Source organism: Scaptodrosophila lebanonensis, unplaced genomic scaffold, assembly GCF_003285725.1.
Source record: "Scaptodrosophila lebanonensis strain 11010-0011.00,11010-0021.00 unplaced genomic scaffold, SlebRS2 tig00000098-arrow-pilon, whole genome shotgun sequence".
Lineage (NCBI taxonomy): Eukaryota > Metazoa > Arthropoda > Insecta > Diptera > Drosophilidae > Scaptodrosophila > Scaptodrosophila lebanonensis.
The window spans coordinates 2,745,838-2,766,689 of record NW_022060568.1 but is presented as its reverse complement, the minus strand read 5'-3'; the positions used below and the strand labels follow the sequence as shown (position 1 = coordinate 2,766,689).

General features: G+C 43.9%; 1 protein-coding gene across 1 annotated transcript; it reads left to right on the top strand.

The window, feature by feature from the left end:
* The first annotated feature begins 1,306 nt into the window (after positions 1 to 1,306).
* On the top strand, positions 1,307 to 16,682 carry LOC115627976 (mucin-5AC). Its single transcript, XM_030523872.1, has 5 exons — positions 1,307 to 1,364; positions 7,791 to 7,841; positions 8,480 to 11,388; positions 11,461 to 15,818; positions 15,908 to 16,682. Exons 1-5 carry the CDS (start codon positions 1,307 to 1,309, stop codon positions 16,680 to 16,682), a joined length of 8,151 nt encoding a protein of 2,716 aa, XP_030379732.1.
* Positions 16,683 to 20,852: the final 4,170 nt, after the last annotated feature.

Here is a 20,852-nt window from a genome sequence, read left to right as displayed (position 1 = left end):
TTACAATACTACGACTACGACTAAGACTACGACTACGACTACGTTTCCAGTTACCAGTAACCGCGTTCGCGTCCAAAACCGAGTCTGCGCACTTTTCGCAGTCGCAGTCGCTGGCGAACTCGAAGTCGCGCATTCGCATTCTCAGTCGAAGTGGAAGTCGGAGTCGCGCGATTTGTTGTTGTGAGGAGGACAAGTGTGAAGTAACCGCGCCTCTGGCTGGCTTGGCGTTTTTTTTTTATTTTTTGCTTGTTGTTGTTATATTGTTACTTTGTGCTTGTTGCTAAATACCAAAAGTCTCAAAAATTAAAAAAAAAAAAAAATAGAGAAGAAGAAGAAGAAGAGATAATAATAAAAGCAAGAAAGAAAGAGAGAGAGAGAGAGAGAGAGAGAGAGAAAAATAATAATCACTTGTGTGCAATTTGCATAAATTTGTTGTGGGATTGTTTTTGTGTGGCTCTGCAATGCAGATATGTCGAAGGCGCAGATAAAGTTGCAGCCAAACTGTTGAGAGAAGAAGCGAGGCGACAGGCAGCAACCAGCTTGGAAAGCTCATAAAAAATCAATATACATCCATACATACATACATACGTACACAGAAACCCATTGCAACCGAAAACCTGCCTTTTCACATACATACTACGTATGTATACCTGCCGACATAAATAATTTGCAATACAAAAAGGTGAATCGATAATTTGGATTGGGAAATTAGCGACGATTTGGAGAGTTGATCGCTTCATTGTGTGTGTATGTGTGTGGTGTTGTAACTTAAATAAAGAAATACCCATACCCATACCCATACCGATATCCAAAACCCAAACCCAAGCCCATTAAAAAAAACCAGTCAAAATATAAAGAAACCAATTACGAAACGCTCACACGAATCGGCAACAACAACAACAACAACAACAGCAACAAGAGCACACTGACAGGGAGGCAGGCGCACGCGCGCACACAGTACGTACATATACTACATACATACATATGTACATACATACATACATTGTATACAAACATACATACATACATGCTGTTCATCAATATACATTCACCACACATCCAGCAAAATCCATTCACATGACACACTGATATACAAGTATGTCTGCAGATATATACATACTATATATGATCTGCCATCGAATAGGCGTGCCGACTAACACATATGTATATATATCCTTTGTATCCTGTCCACTTCAAGGAACCAATCATGCTACAGCCGCGCTTAACACCAAGGAACATGTCGAGACACCGGCCCGCCCGCTGCCATACTCTAGCGCAATCCTCGATCTGCCGGAGCCTGAGTCTAATGGCGTTGATCGTAACGCTACTGGCGACGCCGCCATTTGGTGCAACACAATCACCCGGTAAGTATGGGGTTAATTGGGTGTGACCAATTTTGCGCTAATAGCTTGAATTAGTAGTTCAGTTCGAATGTACTCGGGATTAATTTAAGCCACATAGTATAGCCCAATCGCACGATCAAATATCAAACAGTTGCATTTGGAACCACAATCACGTTCAGCATTTTCGTGCTTGACACATTTCCACTGCACTCGTAGTCGATAAGTATGCAATGCTTTTGAAAATATCTGAAATATTACATCAAATGAGTGCCTCGGGATGACAATAATTACAGCTAAATGAATGGGAAAGTACAAATTGCTGACACTCACAACTTAAGTGGAAACTTGATGAACTCAATATTGAATAAGAGCTCACCAATTTATTAGGTATGCAGTAGTGTTTTCGGCATTTGTGTTATATCTTTTGGGCTATGAAGGGTGCAGCTGCCTGCTGTTCCAATAATATGATCCTTCAGTTTTGTTGTATTTTAATTATTTGTTTAACAAGTCGTTAAACACCCAAAGAAAAACAATCTAACCAAGCTACAATAATATCTAATAATTCGCAGCCCAGTGTAGTCAGAGACGTAAATAGTCATACACACAAGAGCTTAAAAATAACAAATCAACTAATAAAAAAGTTATTAGGGGAGTGGAAGATTTGTATCAATAATTTGTTTATTCAATTAGTTGAGAAAAAAGTGGAAATCGCTGGTCGCTAGAAGAACATTTATTAGCCAGTCCAGAAAGCCGTTTATGGTCAGAGATACTTCCTGAAATAGCTAAAAAGAGAAGCTTTTTAGAAAGAGTTCGATTGAGAGCCGGTAAAGTAGATCATTATAATTCAGGCTGAAAGCCCAAAAATTATAAAAGTGAGCCATGATTGCTGGACTTTAAATTTGTAAATCGTTTTTGTACGAGTAATTGGGAACATCCCTGACATTCTTCCTTTAATTAGCCTCATCAAAATTGAAAGTGTGCAGTAGAGGATTATCTAGAATTCATTGCAGTGCTTAATAAGTTCAGTTTTTCAAAGTCAAATTACTTTGCAATACTTCGTGATATATCAGTGCTCTATTTTTATTTGTTTTTGTTTGCCATAAATCGCCCCCATTTTAATTTAAGTTCATTAGGCATTCGAATCACACTTTTGCGCACTCTTTGAAGCGGCTTTTTGGCGAGCGAATTGCGCGAAACAAACGCTCATCAAAAAATTTAAGAAAGTTCACAGACCATTCATTCATTGGATATGCGAGTACCTTGGTTTAATTCTGTTTTTCAAAACATGCCCGTTTTTTCGATGTAATGCATGGATTCGTGGTTGTTGTTGTTTGTTGTGTTTGTTGTGTGTTTGTTTTTCTATTTCTGCGAGTATGTAGTAATAATCGAGGTCGCACTATCCAACACACGCACACACACACAAACACACAGACATACATACACCTCTACACCTAGCACAGCACACCTTGCGAAGTTGGCTAGCTGGGTATCTGACTGGCTGGGTGGCTGTCTGGCTGTCTGGCTGGCTTCCATTATTCATTGTTATTGTTAATATAACGTACCCATAAATTCCATCTTTTCCATTGTCTTGTCTGCAGGTTTCTCTTCCGCAGCGTTTAACGATGCAACGACAGAATAACTTGAATTACATACAAAGTAAATAGCTAAGCATATCAGTGTCTATATAGACACAAACGACTATATACTATTCGTACAATGTAGGTATATATATGTACATATAGCATGTATATTCTTGTATGTTGGTGTGTGAGCCTAACTAGTCTCTGTGCTAAATTTGTAGCCGCATAGAAAAGCTTGAACGGTTAGGTCCCAGGCGAAAGAAAGAAAGAGTATTGTGGCCCGTTTAGACTGATACGAGTACGAGTGCGAGTACAATTACGAGTTGTTATATATATATAGTATAGTCCCTAGAAGCTCTCAAAGAGTTCAAGCGGCACCGCCATCACTCAAACTGGAAAGGTCACGGCAAAATGTGAACGCTAGTCGCAATTTCTGGTTTCACAGACCTGACGGACGATTTGTGCACCTGACGTTTACTGGACAAACCGGCTCTACAGACACCATAGCCATAGCCATAGCCGTAGCCATCGCTTTAGCCATACATATTTTCAAAGAATTGCGTACACGTCTTGTGCACTAAATTGCTACAACTGTAATTAAAAAATCCTCTGCAATTTAAAAATGTTCGTGATGATGATGTGACGATGATGAAGATGATGATGTGACGATGAGATGATGTGACAAAGAGATGATGTGACGGAAAAACGTTTAGGCATTTGGCAATTGTGATGGAACCCTTTCAAAAGGCCCCTAAAAATTCGTAACGGCTCGATTCTGTTGTGCGGTTCCATTTCATCCATTATCTATTACTATTGGCAATAGACGGATTTCGAGCGAAGAGAAAGCTGGCTGACGGGCTAACTGGCACCTTTTAGCGAAATGTGAAAGAAGTAACAATTGGAAATAATAAACAACAGGTTCTTCATTCACTCAATTCATCAGTTGTGGTACACACGGTACGCATTGAATTGATAAAGAGCTCTAAGCTAAGAACCCCAATTCTCAGTTTGTTCGGTATTGAAGAACAATTCTTTTTATACATATATTTCTACGATATATATTGAATGCATCTATTGAGAGATATGCAGAGACCAGAAACTAGATTAACTGGAATTTACATATTGTAGCAATGCGAATTCTTGGCCAGAATGGAGACTGGTGTCTCCGTCTTTTAACTGCTGCAGAGAACGGCTCCATAAAAACATGTAACACTCGATGCCAATCTAAAGAAATGCGTTAATTCTCGTTAGAATAAATTGACTTGTTGTTATTGTTTGTTGTTCATCGAGTTGTTCAAGGAGCTGCCACAAAATTTGCTATGCGAGTATGTATGCATGTATGTATGTACATATATATGTATACTGTGTGTATATAGAAGGCTCTTTTTTGTAGCTGTTGGTTTTTTGTGTTTTCGCTGAAATGTAAATACCAGACAACATGTGTCACCAACAAGTTCCTCCATGCCCATTATGAAATATGTAGATTAACATAATTCACAATGTATTCAGAAACGCATGTGTGTGAATATATTAAAAATGTATAGTATATGTATACATACATATGTATATATAAATCTTGAAACTAAAAACCATAACCTGTGCTTAGGCCGATTGCCAAGTACGTTCCGCAACATTGTGGCTTGTGTGGTGCCGTTGCCGCTGCCGTTGCTGCCGCTGAACGTTGCTGGTGGCGGCGGGCGGATTGCTTCCTCATAACCAGATACAGATACAAATACAGACAATTGGAAAACAGTCATTGACTTGCCGTTTTATGCAGTCGCGCAGCTAACAGCTTCAGTGTCCGCATTTGCGTCCGTTTTACTGTTAAGACGTATGGCTGGTCTCTTGGTTGGCTAGTTGGTTGCTTGCTAGCCCGACTACACAAACAACAACAACAACAACAACAACATCAGCAACAACAACAGCTGCAGTTTCTGCATTCGGTGACGTGTTTGGTGACTGCTGCAGTCGCAGTTGCAGTCGCAGTTGAAGTCAGATTCGGAGTCGGAGTTAGAGTCGCAGCCAGCAATAAGAAGAATTGGACTCATGGCGCAAACAGCTTTCACAATGCAAAGAGGAAAAAAATTCACAGCAGCAGCAGCAGCAACAGCAACAACAACTCGTCATTATCATTTTACGAAGCAGAGAGACACCGACACCAAAGCAGAAGAATCAACAGATAATTTGGGTCATCAGGTGAAGATGACTTGCCGTTCTTCTTCTTGTAAAGGTGAATGCGCAAGTCGATGGCGTGTTTTTATGTCTACTATGTGTGTGTGTGTGTGTGTGCGTGTGTGAAACACATACACTCAAGAAATTAATTATTCAAAATTTAGGAAAAGTGACTGTAAATAACGAAAACAAAAACGATTATGCTACTTCTGAAAACAAAATCGAATACAAATCATTTACATAGAAAACAATAGATGCTTTATAGACCTTCTGAACTGACCCCATAACTGGGGAAATGCTCTCAAAATCATAATTAGACACAAAAGCATTTAAGTAAGCTGACGCCGTAAATGTAGAGCAACAATCGACCGACTCTCTTTTGAAAATGTTAGACAAAAATATTTGTAATAGCCCTGAATTGTTTATAAAATTAGGAGGAAAAAGATGATGAGAGATACAAATGATTTCTATTTCAATTTATAATAAAAATGCAAATAAAATGAATAAATGTTAAGCATCATGAAATCACAACCTAAGATCATATGAGTATAAAACCAATGGTCGCATTCACAAATCACTAATCAATGATAACTGATCTGTGGCTTTTGGAAACACTGTCCAGTTAGTATGGTTTGAATTGAAACAATCGCTGTTTAAAACTTATTTCAATCAATCGCTTTTTTTTTTTTCAAATAGTACTAACAAGTTGAGCCGATTTCAATAAATTACGCAATTTGAAACAAGAAGAAGAAAGAGGAAGAAAGGTGGCACGCTTTCGGACACAGAGCAGAATGACAGATTTGGGTCGTAATCGAGCATTTTGTTTCTTTGTGCATGCTTTAATAAATATTCACATGCACACACACACACACACATACATGGTACATATGTACGTATACCCATAAGTGTGTAGATTTGTATGTATGTGTAATCGTGTTTGCTGATGTGCTTCACAATGTGCCAATAATTGAGAGTCGAAAATAGAAATAAACAATTTGTCCAACTTTTGTCCACGAATTTGTTTTGGCCCGAGGCCGGACAAGGGCATTTTAATTTTTAATTTGTGCTTTTCTTTTTAATTTTAATTTCGGTTTCGCCTGTGCCCCACTATTGGTTAGCTGGCTGGATAGATTAGCTCTTCGCAGGGTTGTCGCTGTTGCTGATGATGTTGCCTTGCCTCTTTCTTTCCCTCTCTCCCTCCCTCACTCTTTCTCACACTATTACTGCTTGAAACGTTTTGTACCGTTTCGAAGTTTTCTAAAATTCGATTATGTAGTTGTATAAGGTATTGCGGATGCTGTTGATGTTGCTGTTGCTGTTGTTGTTGCCTTCATGGAGGTAGTTTCATTGTCGTTGATGTTGTTGTTGTTGTTGTTGGTGGTGCTGCTGCTGCTGCGAGTATTGTTGTGGCTTTGTTGCTGTTGTCTGCAAAGGGGCATGGGGCTGACATTGAAAACTTTCAAAAATACCTGTTGCTTTTATAGCCAACGATCGAAGACGTCACCAGCATGATCGTCTTGGCCGTCTTGGTCGGTCGTGGTCGTACTTTATGAAGAGAAGACGTCGACGTCTGGTCGTATCGGGCTGCTGTGATGGCGGTGGTGGTGGTGGTGGTGTTGGCGGTGGCGTTGGACGCTGTGGCGACGGCAGCGGTGGGCGCGCTTTGCTCTTTTGGGTCGCTGCAGAAAAAGTAAAATTTTTTCGTGGTGTGTTTGCCACTTTCTTTTCACTTGCCACAACCAGAGCCAGAGCCACCGACGATGGCGATGGCAATGGCGATGGAGATGACGATGCCGATGCCGATGGTGATGCTGTTGTGTCCGAGACAGACTGAAATCATTTATTTGCAGTAGGGGAAATTGCCGCTATCACAGGCTTGGAATGTTTACTCGGCTCGTTTCACCTATAACTCTACACACACACACACACACATGTGTATGTGTGTTTACGGCCCTCAGCCATGATAAATGCAGAAATATGCTGAGCAAGAGTTATTCACAAACATTTTTGGTCCATCGTGTGTTACTTGACTGCGCCCCCTTCCGTATCCCTACATGCATATAAAGTATGTATGTATGTATGTATATGTGTGTGTGTGTTTTTTGTTTATTAACAATAGCGCGCTTTCACTCTTTTTTGTTAATCATATTTCTGAGGCGCTCTAATATCAGTTTATTCAATTTCATTGAATGCTTTCCTATATGTTAAGCCATTTAGCCGGCTATAACCGATTACATACTCATATACACATGTTTGTATGTATGTATGTATGTATGCAAATAGCAATGTATATATGTATGTGGTTAGTTGGCTATATGCCACGATTCCGGATAGGAGGGAAACAACGTCTTCGTCTTCGCATTAAATACAACGAGTTCGAATTTTGATTTTGATTGGCTTTTAGTTCAAACCAGTTTGAAGCTGGCACCGATGAAATTTTGTCTGCTTTTATGATACGTTTATTTACTAAATATGTACTCGTATGTATGTGCATGCATATACATATAAGTATGTATGTATGTATTATTGGGCAAATAGATTGAATCATTCAACTTTTGAAATGCAAAGCGTGTGTGTTTATTTACATGATGAGGAAATGGGCACGCCTCAAGCGCTAACAATCTATTTAATTAGCCTAGTATTTATCATTAAATAATTTTCCATTAATATGTTTATGTGCATGTACGCTTTTCAGATGATCTGTATATAGTGCGACCGACGCCAGCCCTGCGCGTGGCTTCCGATGGTAAGATCTAAATAATATTCACCTCTTAAGTCATAACATGTACTATAAACATAAACATACACATACCACCTACTACCTACATACCTATCTACAACCCACCTACTATTTGTAATTGTAAATCTCAAGCGTTCTACACATGTCCGCGCTATATTTTACCTACATATTTATGTATCCTATGTATATGTTAATTGAATAAGTATATATACGTGGAAGCTCGTTCGATAAGAACCAACACAAAAGAAAAGAAGAAGTCGAATATATTTCCACAGAGGAGGATGATGTGTTAACGATGTTAACTATTGTATCAATATTGTAAATATCTAGTGTAAAGGACTCGTTTTACTCACTCTTTTTGTCAATTATTTTTTCTCTTTCTTTCTTTTTATGTAAATGATTTCACGAACTTTCTATGCTGTACATTCTGGACGTGCTGATCTAATAACTTTTACTCTTCCACTACTACCCACCTTTTGTGTACCATATGTTTGTTAATGTGCTGTAAATACCCGTACTACACTGATCTCTATCGTATCGTATCGTATCGTAAATTCTTTATGTATGTAAATCTCTCTGTATGTGTGTGCATGTATGTCGTATATGTCGTATTTCGCAAAAACATATATACAACTCAACTATAGACCTAACCACTGTGCTCTTGGTCAACAATGAGGCCGGTCGGGTGGGCGACAACCACGGGCGCTTCTTGTCTGTCCGCCCCGAGGTGGGCCTCTTGACCTCGACAGCGCGTACTTTTATACAGGAGGGCATCACCACGGAATATGCCACACAGGTTGTAGGCACTACCCTGGACAATGGACGCTTGTATGCTCAGTATCTAAAGAAGAGTTCTCGCGTACTTTTTGAGAACGGTCATGTGGCACCCTCCGTAGTCACCAGCTGGGTGGGCGAGGGTGGACAAACACGCTCCTATCTGCAAAGCCACAATGATCTATTCAATGCAGATGATGCCGATTGGCAAGACCTAGACGATCGACTGGGCGTTTTCGTTGGCAATACTGACTTCGTTAGGGCCAAGGCCGGCAGTGCCAGTTCCCAAGCGCTTCCTTTGGCAGCAAATAACCCTGGAGAAACAGCTGCTTCCTACTCAGTCTCAACTTCGTCATCGTCGGCCAAACAAGTGCCGGTTGTTCAATTGGTGGGCCGTTCAGGACATATAGAGGAAAATGCCCGCAAATTGGCTGCCCAAAAAGTTTTGCCGATTGGCGATTTGCCCACCTATACGGTAAAGAATCATTTCGAGCCTAGTGGCTACACTTCGAATGGCGATATAGGCGTGGTTGTGGAGCAGCAAGTCAGCTCATCTGTTTCCAGTCCTGACGACAAGGACGATGGACGCTCACCAAAGGTTTACTATCAGCAGCTGATGACGGAACGCAATGACTTAAAGCCGGGTGCAGCAGCCACCTTTAAGGCCCAGTCGTTGCCAAAAAGAGTGTTGTCAACAGTTACCTATTATGGCTTTGCTGACTTCACGACCGTGGTGGGGGACAGTGTTATAGTCTTTTCACCCAGCACCGCTCAGCCCAGTGGCAATTTTGGCCACGTCACCTCCATTAAAGGCAAAGCAACCCTGAGTGCTAACCACGCTCAAAACGTGCCCCAAGCAAGCGTGGAAAGTTCGCAGCCTCAGGCGACCATTGAAGCCACTAAAATCGTAGATGAAATCCAAATCGTGCCCACAAAAGTAAACTCGTTGGCAGTTGGTGTTGTCACAACAAGTGCAATCAATGACAGCACCGACATAAAGGATGAAAATGATGACACTACACCAGCAATAGACGTGTCCGAATCAACGCCGGAGCTTACCACACCCACGACTATTACTACGCCCACAACCCCTACCTCTCCAAAAGAAGAAGTTCCACAGAAGGTGGCCGAAGATGCCAGCACAATTAAAGTAAAGCCAATGTTCTCCCTGCCCACAGATCAAGAGATACTCGAGATCTATGCCTCCCTGTCCAAGGCACAAGCTCAGACTGAAGTCACAAAAGACAGCACTTCGTCTAGTGTGTCTGTCCAGAATGTGGAGGCAGTAACAGCTCAGATTAAGGCTGAAACTACTCAATCAAACTTACAAGTCCATGGTGGAGCAACAACTATATTTTTTGAGGACGATCCATTTGCCAACTTCGTAGAGCCAACCACAACAACTTCAGCTACAATACTGACAACAGCAACCACTACCACAGCCGAAACGCCGTCGGTAAAAAGTGTTACACCTGAAACTTCCACAGAAGAGGCAACAACCGTTGCCAATGAGCCGGATGTATCTACAACTGTGGAGGACAGTGAAGAAGAAACCACCACTGCGAAAGCACCTGCTGCAGATCAGGGCATAGTTACCGAGAAGATTGTTACCGTCACTGATGCGCCCGATGTCGTTGTAAAGGAAATTAGTCCAAATGAGACGGACACGTCTGCCCTCGCCGGTTGCTCGACGACCAAGCAAGTGTTCCTGACTCAACTTCCGAAAACTCTGACCATTTTAAACACACAAATATTACGTCCTGATGGCGATAGCAATGAAGAAGAAACGTCTATAGAGACAAGCGTACTCTCTACATATGAAATACTGGAAACCACTAAATATTATTGCATTCAGGCTACACAAGTTTTAGAGGAAGCTCAACGAACCGATTTACCTCAGCTAGAGACTCCAGTAGACAAAGATGTGAAGCATGCGGTTACTGAAGCCACGTTAACATCCACGGAGTCGACAAGCGAAGAGGACACCACAACGGTGACTACGGAGGCACAATCACAAGAAGAGATGGCAACCACTGAGGTCTCTGAGCATGATACATCGAGCACCATGAAAGATGATGAGGGTAGCGAATATGACAATGAAGACTATGAAGTGGAAAATGATTCCGACGAGGTCGATTTGATTTATAAAACACTCTACACAACCTACACATACTTGACAACATTCTTCCAAGGCGACTCCTCGACTGTATCTAGCCACACGGAGATTGTCACAAATGTAATTACATCAACAGTTGGCAACGAGCAAATAGACGTGAAGCCCACTGATATAGTGGCTCGTATTGGAGAGAATGAGATATCTGCCACACAAACTGTGCAGTCCGATATCAAGCCCACAGTTTCCAAATACATGATACCCGATGAACTCTCCAGCCGGTTGCACGACGATGAAACGAATACATCTGAAGAGCAAGAGCAAACCATATCGAATGATGTCACCCAAAGAACCAGTTACCTTGATGACACCATATACACAAAAACCTTTTTCACCACTTACACCTACTTCACAACGATTTTCGCAGAAGGCGAAACCGAAATAATGTCACGCACTGAAGTCTTTACGAACTTTATAACGAAAACTGAGCCCGTATCCGCTTCATCAAACGACTTTAGAACAGCCACTCCAACGGACACAGTCAATGCTGTCTTGACACAGGAGCAAAAAAGTGAAAAGCTTACGTTGTCTAGCCAAGAACAAGCTATAACAAATGCCTTCAAAAACGTCACCGGCCGTGCGCAAGACGACAATGAAGATGAGCACGTCACCCTAGTCACCGACGTCAGATCCAGCAGCTCCAATGGAGATCAGCAGCTAATAAGCAAACACAATGAGCCGATTGACGATCAGGTTAGTTCTGAGAGCAACACCGAGGAGATAATACCATCAGCTACTTTGCTGCTTCAGACTAGCTTCACAACATTTACCTTCTACACCACGATGTATGTTGGCGACAATACGAATGTTATCAGTCGTCTGGAAACTGTGACAAATGTGGCCACAGAGACACTGCAGCCAACGCGAATGATTGCGACCGAAGACGCCACTTTGCCGATCACATACTTCACTACGTTTACGTACTGGACGAAGCTGGCGAAAAATGGAGAGATCACCACGATAAGTAGGGAAGAAACCATTTCAAATGTGATCGAGCCGACAAATATTGCGGCAAGTTCCACCAATGTCCCACAAACTATTGAAGCTTCAGCCGTTCCGGCACAAATAAATGATGGCAATGCCAATAGTGATCAAGAGACCGAGGCCGCAGTTATAAAACCTACAGCCACTGTACCTGAATTAACAACTTATTATACGACGTACACCTATTATACCACCTCATATGATGCCAATAAGACTATTACAGACTCACGTTTCGAGACCATTACTAATGTGGTCACCCCAACGGCCGATCTCGCTCCAATAGATATAGCTTCAGCTGCCTCAAAAGAGGCCGGTGACACCGGCAGCAGTGGCAGTACCAGCTCAAATGCTCAGAGCGTAATTAATACCTCGAAGCTGCTATTGTATGACTACAAGCACATCATTGATGCGGATGGAGTGAGCACACTGTATTTTACAACCCAAATCCATTCGACAGTCAACGAGGAAGGCAATGGCATAGAAATCACGAGTAGTACCTCCAGTTTGTACATCGATGAGACGAAGAAAGCAAATATACCCACACCTCCTCCCACTGATTCGCCTGACGATGGCTCCAGTTCCAGACAATATAAGACGGGTCTGGTGCGACTCATTGAGGGTACACGCATTGGCAATAGCACAACAACGTTGTACCAATCGAAGGTTATCGGCACAGTTATTGACAACCGATATGCACAAATCATAGAAAGTACTTCTAGTTTCCTCTTCGAGAAAACAACTACTCCCGAAGAGGTTCAAGTTTCGGCAACAATTTCGCCCACTGCGACTGACAACACTATTGTGCCCACACAGCAGGTGAGCCTGGCTGTGACGCCAGCGGTGGTTGAGGGCAGCATAAGCGATGGTGTTTCTCATGAAGAGTCAGAGGGCACTACTGAAGCAGATCCGGATGCCGACGATGATGGCAAAAACAAAGCCAAGTTGCCATTCCAAACAAAGAAACGCACCTTTGCACCCGTCATAAGACCATTTGCATCCCGAAATCGGCCAACCTTTGCACCCAAACAAAAGACATTAAGTGCCAGCAGTGCCACCATTATAACCAGATCTGATATAACACCAACGATCACAGCAACGCCAGCACTGAAAACAGTTGGCCGCTACGCTAGCTCAAGAAAGGGCGCTACCTCAAACATACCAATTGGATTGAGTGAAAGCTCGAGCTCAAGACGTACGTTTGGTCGACCCATTAAGTCATCAATCGGAGGCAATCAACCTGCCGGCGGACTGCAGTCTAGCTCTGGTTTTGCACCCTCACGCAGTCGATTTGCTTCATCATCTCGTGCAGCCCCAGTGTCTAGCTCCAGGCGCATCAATCCATCTTTCCGACCGTCCTCTGGCTTGCCTTTTAGATCCGGGTTCCCAAGCATAAATTTGCCCAATGCCAGACCACGTATAAGGCCAACTGCATCTAGTGGTGCCCTGCCAGCTGACAGTGCGACGGCAACCGCACAATCGACCGCTGATAGCAGTGCCGAAGAGGAAAGCTCCACTCAAGATCAGACAAATGATGAGGAGGAGACTACCACTGAAAACTCACGTCGTAATCAAAATCCCTTGCTACGGTTCCGGCGTCCCCTGAATAGACCAAGCGGATTTACGCCCATTCCACGTCCCAACGCTAATAGTGCTGTCACAATTTCTCCAAGACGAAACCCGCTGTCAGGTCGCGTGAAGTCTCCATCCACTACGACTACCACAACAACAACGGCAAGGCCACGTCCTCTTAGTTTCCAACGGCCCACCATTTCCAGTCTTCAAGCACGCACCAGGCCGCAAAGCAATTTGTTCCCGCCGCGTGGTCTCTTCCAACAACAACAAAAGTCCCAAGCAACAGATAACGCAGAAATAGGCCAGAGTGAAGGTGAATCAGAAAACGATTCCGAATATGACGATGATGAGGGAGACGATGAGAGTGAAACCAACGCAAACCGCCGTAGGCGTCAATCAAACAAGTCAGCAAACCACTCGCGTGTGCGTCGACAAGCCGAACCTTTAAATAGAAGTCGCTTTCGCTTTCGTCGGCCCAAGACAGCTTCAACAACAACCGTCGAAGAGCCCAAAAGTAATGAGGAGATAAATGAGACCACACCAGCGCCGCGAGCAAAAATTAATTCACGCTTCGGCTCTAGATACCAGTCGCCGCATAGAGAATCCACAACAGCAACAACTACATCAACTCACAGATCAATACGTCCCACCAGGCCCACCTCAAATCGTACACAATTCACACTGAGAGAAAAGGATACTACGCCGAAGGGCCTTACACGGCCGGGCACCACATCGAATTTTCGCAGGCAACAGCCATCAACCAGCTCATCCTTAAGGCGTCCCGGGGCAACTACCTCCAGCAATCGTCGTCTGAAGAGCTATTCAAATCATAATACGAACAACAACGTTGACAATTCGGGTCGCACCTCGAGTGGCTCGCGCACACGCAACGGTAATTTGAGTGGTTCGACGAGAGGCCGGGGCTCAGTGCGAAGCAGAAATCGTAATGAATACAATTCAGATCAACAATCCACAGAGTTGGGCAGTGTGACCATTACTGTGACTCACGTCATACCAGCCGAGGTCACTGTGCCTGTTGTCAATGGCCAGATAACCGAATATAAAAACATTGTGACTGGCAAGACCAGCACTGAGGTGTTGGGACCCCATCAGTACACAAATAGTGTGGGCAACAACGGGCAGACCTCTTTATATCTTACGCGAGAGGATTCAACTGTTAACTTTGCTGGCGCCACAGAAATCACACGTTATCTGCTGCACGATTCAGCCACCACAACGATTACATTTACACCAACGACCATACGTGGTCGCAAGACCTCTTTCTCCCACGTTCTTCCCTCCACAGTGTATTCGGTCGAGAATGTCGTTTCCACCGTACAGCCACAAATTTCGGCCAACGCTCCGCTCGCCAATATTCTGCTCTCTCAGCTGCTATTGGGCAACATCAATCTGCCCTCCAACCCGTTGCTCGGTGCGCTCGGTGGACCCGCAGGTGCAGCCGCAGCTCTTACGCAGCAGGGTTCATTGCCCGTTGCTCCCACGGCCATTCAAAATACGCCAGTTACCGAGTATCGCACGCATACCTCGACATATGTGACAACCATATTTGACGGCAAGTCGACGGTGCTGCCAGTGACATTCCAAGGAAAGAAAATTCTGACCACCGTCTATGACACAACCGCCCAGACCATAACAGCGACGGAATTTGTGACCGATACCATTGTGACCACGCCCACACAGATGCAGCAACTGCAACTGCAGTCCGCTGGCCAAGTGGCACAAGTCAATAGTCTTTTGCTGCAGCAGTTACTCCTGCAGCAGCAACAGCCTCTGTTAGAGCAGCCACTACAGGCCATAACCCACACGGCCGCACCCAATTTATTTTTGACTGAAAACCTGCAGGACCTAGATGCCCACAGTGCCAAGGCGGCGGGCCTTGGTGCCCATGAGAATATCGATGATATTGACGGTCTGGTTCCAATCGTGGAAGACACACAGTCCACAAAGAGCAACCGCAAGAAGAATCGAAAGTCTCACAAGAGCCATAAGCGGAATAAGCAGCAGGATGCACGGTTGCCGGGTGAAGATAGCACTGTCATAACTCTATACGTATCCGGCCGGACTCCAGGCGAATTTAGCACAATTCTCTCGACCGTCCAGAATGGATATGATCATTCGGCTTCGCTACACAAAAGACAAGCGTACGCTCAAATACAGCAGACCACAGTCATGGATAGTCCAGAGGACTTATATATGTCCGAGGGTAGTGAACTGGTTCAGTTGTATTTGCGTCCCGAGGAGACGGACGAGAGTCGAACGAATGGCATCAAAGAAATAGCAGACGAGCTGGAGAAGAATGCGCTTGTGCTCGACTCGAGCGAGTCCAAAGCACAAACCGTGTCTTTGGAGAGTATTGTGGGGGATGTGGGACTGTGGTATGCCAAGGCAACGAGCCAAGCGCAGGTGGTGGCTCCAACTGAGGAGGCAGTCGCCGCAACATCGGAAAGCAAGAACACACTGTATTTTTTAGTATAACTGACCTCACTGAGTTGTCCCCGCTGCAGTTGCAGGTCATAAATGTCTGTCAATCTACACTCTGTCCACAAAGTTTCAACTCCACTTCTCCGGGGAACTCAAGCAATTCAAATCGTAGAGCAAAGCGTGACACATCCGATACCGACGCGATTGTTACAAATGCGACCACGACTGTGAGCATGCGCCGCTTCAGGAAAGTACTGGTGCGGCGGAAGCCCCTGGAAGATGCCCCATCACTAGTCAATAATAAAAACAGCGACAGTCTTCTGCCACAGCCGCAGATTTCGCAACCAAAGAGACACCGTGTTGTAATATTCAAGCATAGAATTTCAACTAAAAACCAAACAGAATTGCCTACAGCTATAGCCATAGCACCAACACCATCGCTGCAACTTCAATCGGAATCTGTAAGTTCCACATCGGATAGTTTGACGAATGTGCCAATCGAATCGAATTCATCGAACACGAGCACTTCGAATAAATCAAAGGCCAGGCCCACATCAGCAAATAAAGTTCGCAAGAATCGGCGCAGGCGACCAAAAACTCGAGAGCGAGAGCCAAGAAAATTCAAAACCGACTCGGTTCGCCCAACAATGACTTCCGAGCCCATAGTCGAAACAGACACCATCTACAAGACGTCGGAACTAACTACCACAGCCACAGAGCTGCTAACGCGCACCTACACCTATGTCGTAGATCGCGTCCACGACAATCAGCACGAAATACAATCCTACTCGACATTTACCAGGGTGAGCACCCGCACTGTGCCCCAAACTCTGACCATCACGTCCACGTCCACTCAGCTCAGAACGATCACAATTGGCAGTACGCAGCCTCCGACTGGCTAGGCAGAGCCAGCTGAGCTTAAATACAAGTATGTCTCGTTTCCACAGATCGAAACCAGTTTGGCCCAGCTGCCCCGTTTCTGGGCATAAAGACCCATCGATCTAATCTACAAATGTACCCCCTATATATTTTGGAGTCTACTTGTATGTATCTTAGGGGCGCCAAGAACGATTTCATTCTAGACAGTACGAATATACATACTCACATGCACAACATGTTTTCCAATATGGGTTAAGCTATTTATTTCTAAGCCACAATTATAAATTATACCTGAAACTGAATGCCACAACCAAACAAATTGTATCGTGTGTGTGCACATCTACAAGTAAAAGTAAACATAAATACAAGTAAATATGTGTGCATACACATACATACTCGTATGTACTATACATGAATATATACATACATATATTGTTAAAACGGAGCACAAATCCGGGCAAATACTCGTAAACGACCCTTCGTTAGGCCCCCGCTGTCGCGTTCAGTTATTGGGAGCTCTGTCCAGAACTGATCCCGGCGCACTTTTGGACCAGTATCTGACTCCATTCCGACGATGTCATCCGTATGTGGGAAATCAAGTTACGCCAAACCGAAGCCGGGACGTTTTGTTTTGGCAATGCGATCCAATTCTACTTGTAGTATGTAACTGTTCATTTAAAATCTAAGGACCGTATAATTTCACTTGTTTTCCCGTAACTGTTACTGTAACCTCTTTTTCCATCTACTTCTAATTCTTTGTTTCCATTTTTGTTTGTTTCTGCTAATTATAATACTTATAAATAAATAAATCAAAAACAATATACATACTATATACACATATACTCGTATATGTATTAATTTTTTTCGGATTGCAATATCAAATACCTATGTATATACTTTAAAATGGGCTTACTAATATTATGTACAATATACATTTATATATATTTTACAAATATTTACATATTACTGTTTACGATAGAAATCAAAAAACACTCGAGCTAAATTAATTATACACGTTTGATTAATTTCTCTCGTTATGTATGTACAATTCTCCTGATAATAAACGTTTTCTCGATTAAACCATAAACAAAACTCTTCATGTATGTATATTTTATTTTGGGGGAGTGGGAATTTTCGATTATGAGTAAGCGTCCCAGAAACCTTTCAGACTTGATAACGCGAGTCCTTCTGACCTAACGAGTTTAAAGTGTAAAGATCGACATACATGTATAGGATAGCGAGGCTGTATATTCGTTGGTATTGGATCTGTAAACTATCTTTTGTATATATCGCTATTCAAACATATGTTAAAGGAGGAAGGCATTCGGGTCAGTGCGCAATTCTCTTAATGCCTATAATGCAAACTCTTTGTAATCAATGCAGGCAATAATAAAAGACACGTTAAACACGACACAACACACACAAAAAGCGTACCCCTCGACAATAGGTACCGCCCTTTATCATTGCGTACTTCAATCAGGGAAATGCGCATGGTTGCTGACGATCAGTTAGAGATTGGGTCCCCGCTCTCCAACAAGAGTCTGGACGAGGCTAGGTACCATCTGGCAACGCATGTCATGTCAAATGGAGTCGAGCTGATAATCGCCAGTGATAAGCTCAAGCACGGTGAAAAGCAGAGCACATTGCCAACCAGACCCAACCCACATGCCATAGTGCCGACCCAGAGTCACAAGCCAGTAACGCTGGCCCCGAGCACGCTGAAGAATCATATGATCCTGGCGCTGCCATCCGCCAAACAGGTAAATGGCTCCACCATACACATCGCTTAGCCCGTATAGAACCATATTTCCAATTCGGCATTATTTAGGAGAACTTTACGATCCCAATCAATGCCAATCAGTTTATTACCAAAACATGCCTCACCACCTACACATATCGCACGACATACCTTGAGAATGGAAGCACGACAGTAGAGAGCAGGGAGAAGGTAATATCGAATATAGCTACAGAGGAGCGTGACTATTTTCGAGCTAGCACTGAGTTTCCACTGGGCGTTACACTATCCAGGGTGAGTATGATTATACGAAATTAGAGTGGCGATCCATTAAAACTATTTGTAACCATTCTTACCGCTTCTTCGTTTGAATTAGACCCCCGAACTAGTTGTAGGAGTTTTTCCAACCACCTACCGCTACTACAACACCTTGATCGACAATGAACAGCCTCTGGTTATCACCTCAAGTTATACCGTGGTGAACACGGTTACGGGTCCAGATGATTACATTTCTTTTTTGCAGCCCTCAGAAGAGGCAACACCAACCCAAGACACCAATACCTACTATAGTCGAGTCACCCTTACCCGAACAATGCTCGAGTCTGAATCAGAGAAAATTGTAACGACCGAAAACCTCCTGACTCAGGTGGTAGTTACAGAATCGCTGCCCGCTCGTAGCACATCCGTTTTAAAATCTCTTTATGCCTTTGACACCGACGAAACGCATACACTAGCATTGGGGGATAAGGCGGGAGCACCCCATGTTGCTGCTTCCAAAACCGAAGAGCTAAACGATGTCCACATTTATGCCACGAAAACTTTTCTGACCACATTCACGTACTTCACCACGACATTGGCCAAAGACACTGGGAGTACCACAAAGGGACCTGTGGAGGGCGTAAACGGATTTTCCACAATAGTGCCCCAGTCCGTGGCCACAGGAACAAACTATCACACAAGAGTAATCGAGAATGTTGTCACTGACACTGTGCCCAGTTCGCTGCTACGACCGGAACTTGTTTCCAAGTTCCACACGGAGCTAATGCAGAAGAAAGGAAAGCATCGTCCCAAAGTTATTGTCACCATGGCCACATTGCTGGGCGGCGAGACTCTAGAGGTAACTGCCGTCAACATATTAAAACCAACAAAGGTGGAAACAGCAAATGTCCAACAAAAGACAACGACCTACAAGCCGAAGCCCAATGCGGAACTAAACACAAGCTTTGGTTCTACGGCAGCATCAGTTACACAAAATGAATCAACAAAAAATGTAATAACCCAAAAGTCCAAGTCTCGAAATGCCATTAGACCAAGTTTGGCAACAAAGTACTCCCTAAAGGCTCATAGCACGGAGGCTTACACCCCTCTACCTGAGGCTCAGAGCTCAGAGGCAGCCTCAGGGGATCTGCACTTTGCGGAATCGGAAAACAAAGATGTTTTTGTTGTACCGCCGTCATCATCACAACCCGAAACAAACACAGGTCCCAGCGGTTCCGTGTCGGTTCTTTCACCCGTAGATCAATTAATTGGCTCATTTAATTTCCAACGTCTGCGACCTGTGTTTAATGCCATGGCAGACTTGCTGCAGAAAAATCTAGTGGCTAAGCGTCCAGGCCCGCCGTCAACATTGCAACCCCAGCCCGAAGCTCTGCACAGGCCCATTCCTGAGAAAGAGACTAAAAGCATACCCAAAAACATGACCTCCAATGCCGAGAGACCCATTTACATACCAGTACAGGGCGGCGACCAAAACTCGCAATTGTATTACGCTAACTTTTCTAGTCTAAGCGATGAAGATAGCACTGCCAACAAATTGATGGCACATAGCCTTCACATACAACCTCCGGAGCTCGAGTTCCCCGAGCTTGTTAGCGAAGACAACTGGCTGCTAGAGCCCCAAAAGAACGTCTCCTATCGACAGTCCATCGGATCTCTGACAAGCTATAAGACTTCACTGCTCAACAATGGCATTCCTATACGCCCGGGCGAGATAATAACAGCCAATGCTGATGTTATCATTGGCACGCCAAATGGAATTCAATTCTCATTAGCTCCAGCCAATGGACCCCAGAATTATAATGCCGGAGCACCAGAATCACCGAGTCAATCGAGCCAGCCACAGTCCCAACCCCAGAACCAGAATCAGGTCCAACCGCAAAGCGCCACATATCATCAAAACGTTCAGCCATTCAAGAAAAAAACTTGGCTACCCAATGTGTCGCCTCCACGTGTCATACCCCTTAATCCGGGCTATGTCGGTCCAGTGCCTTCGAACAGACCCCTTCTCGAGAACTACGATAATATATTGAAGCCTCCTCCAATGCTGCAGCCCTATCAGCAAATGAGTGGGGCGTCTTCAAAGCATTTACTGCGAGCACCCCCAGCGCCCCAAGCAGCTCATCTCAAGCCGATTTATGACAATCCACACAACATACGCAGCTACAATAGCCATCACTAT

Coding starts and splice junctions, on each gene's coding strand:
- LOC115627976 (XM_030523872.1), top strand. CDS start 1,307: ATGGCGTTGATCGTAACGCTACTGGCGACGCCGCCATTTGGTGCAACA. Junction 1,365..7,790: donor TGGTGCAACACAATCACCCG/GTAAGTATGGGG, acceptor TACGCTTTTCAG/ATGATCTGTATATAGTGCGA. Junction 15,819..15,907: donor TCGGAAAGCAAGAACACACT/GTATTTTTTAGT, acceptor CTGTCCACAAAG/TTTCAACTCCACTTCTCCGG.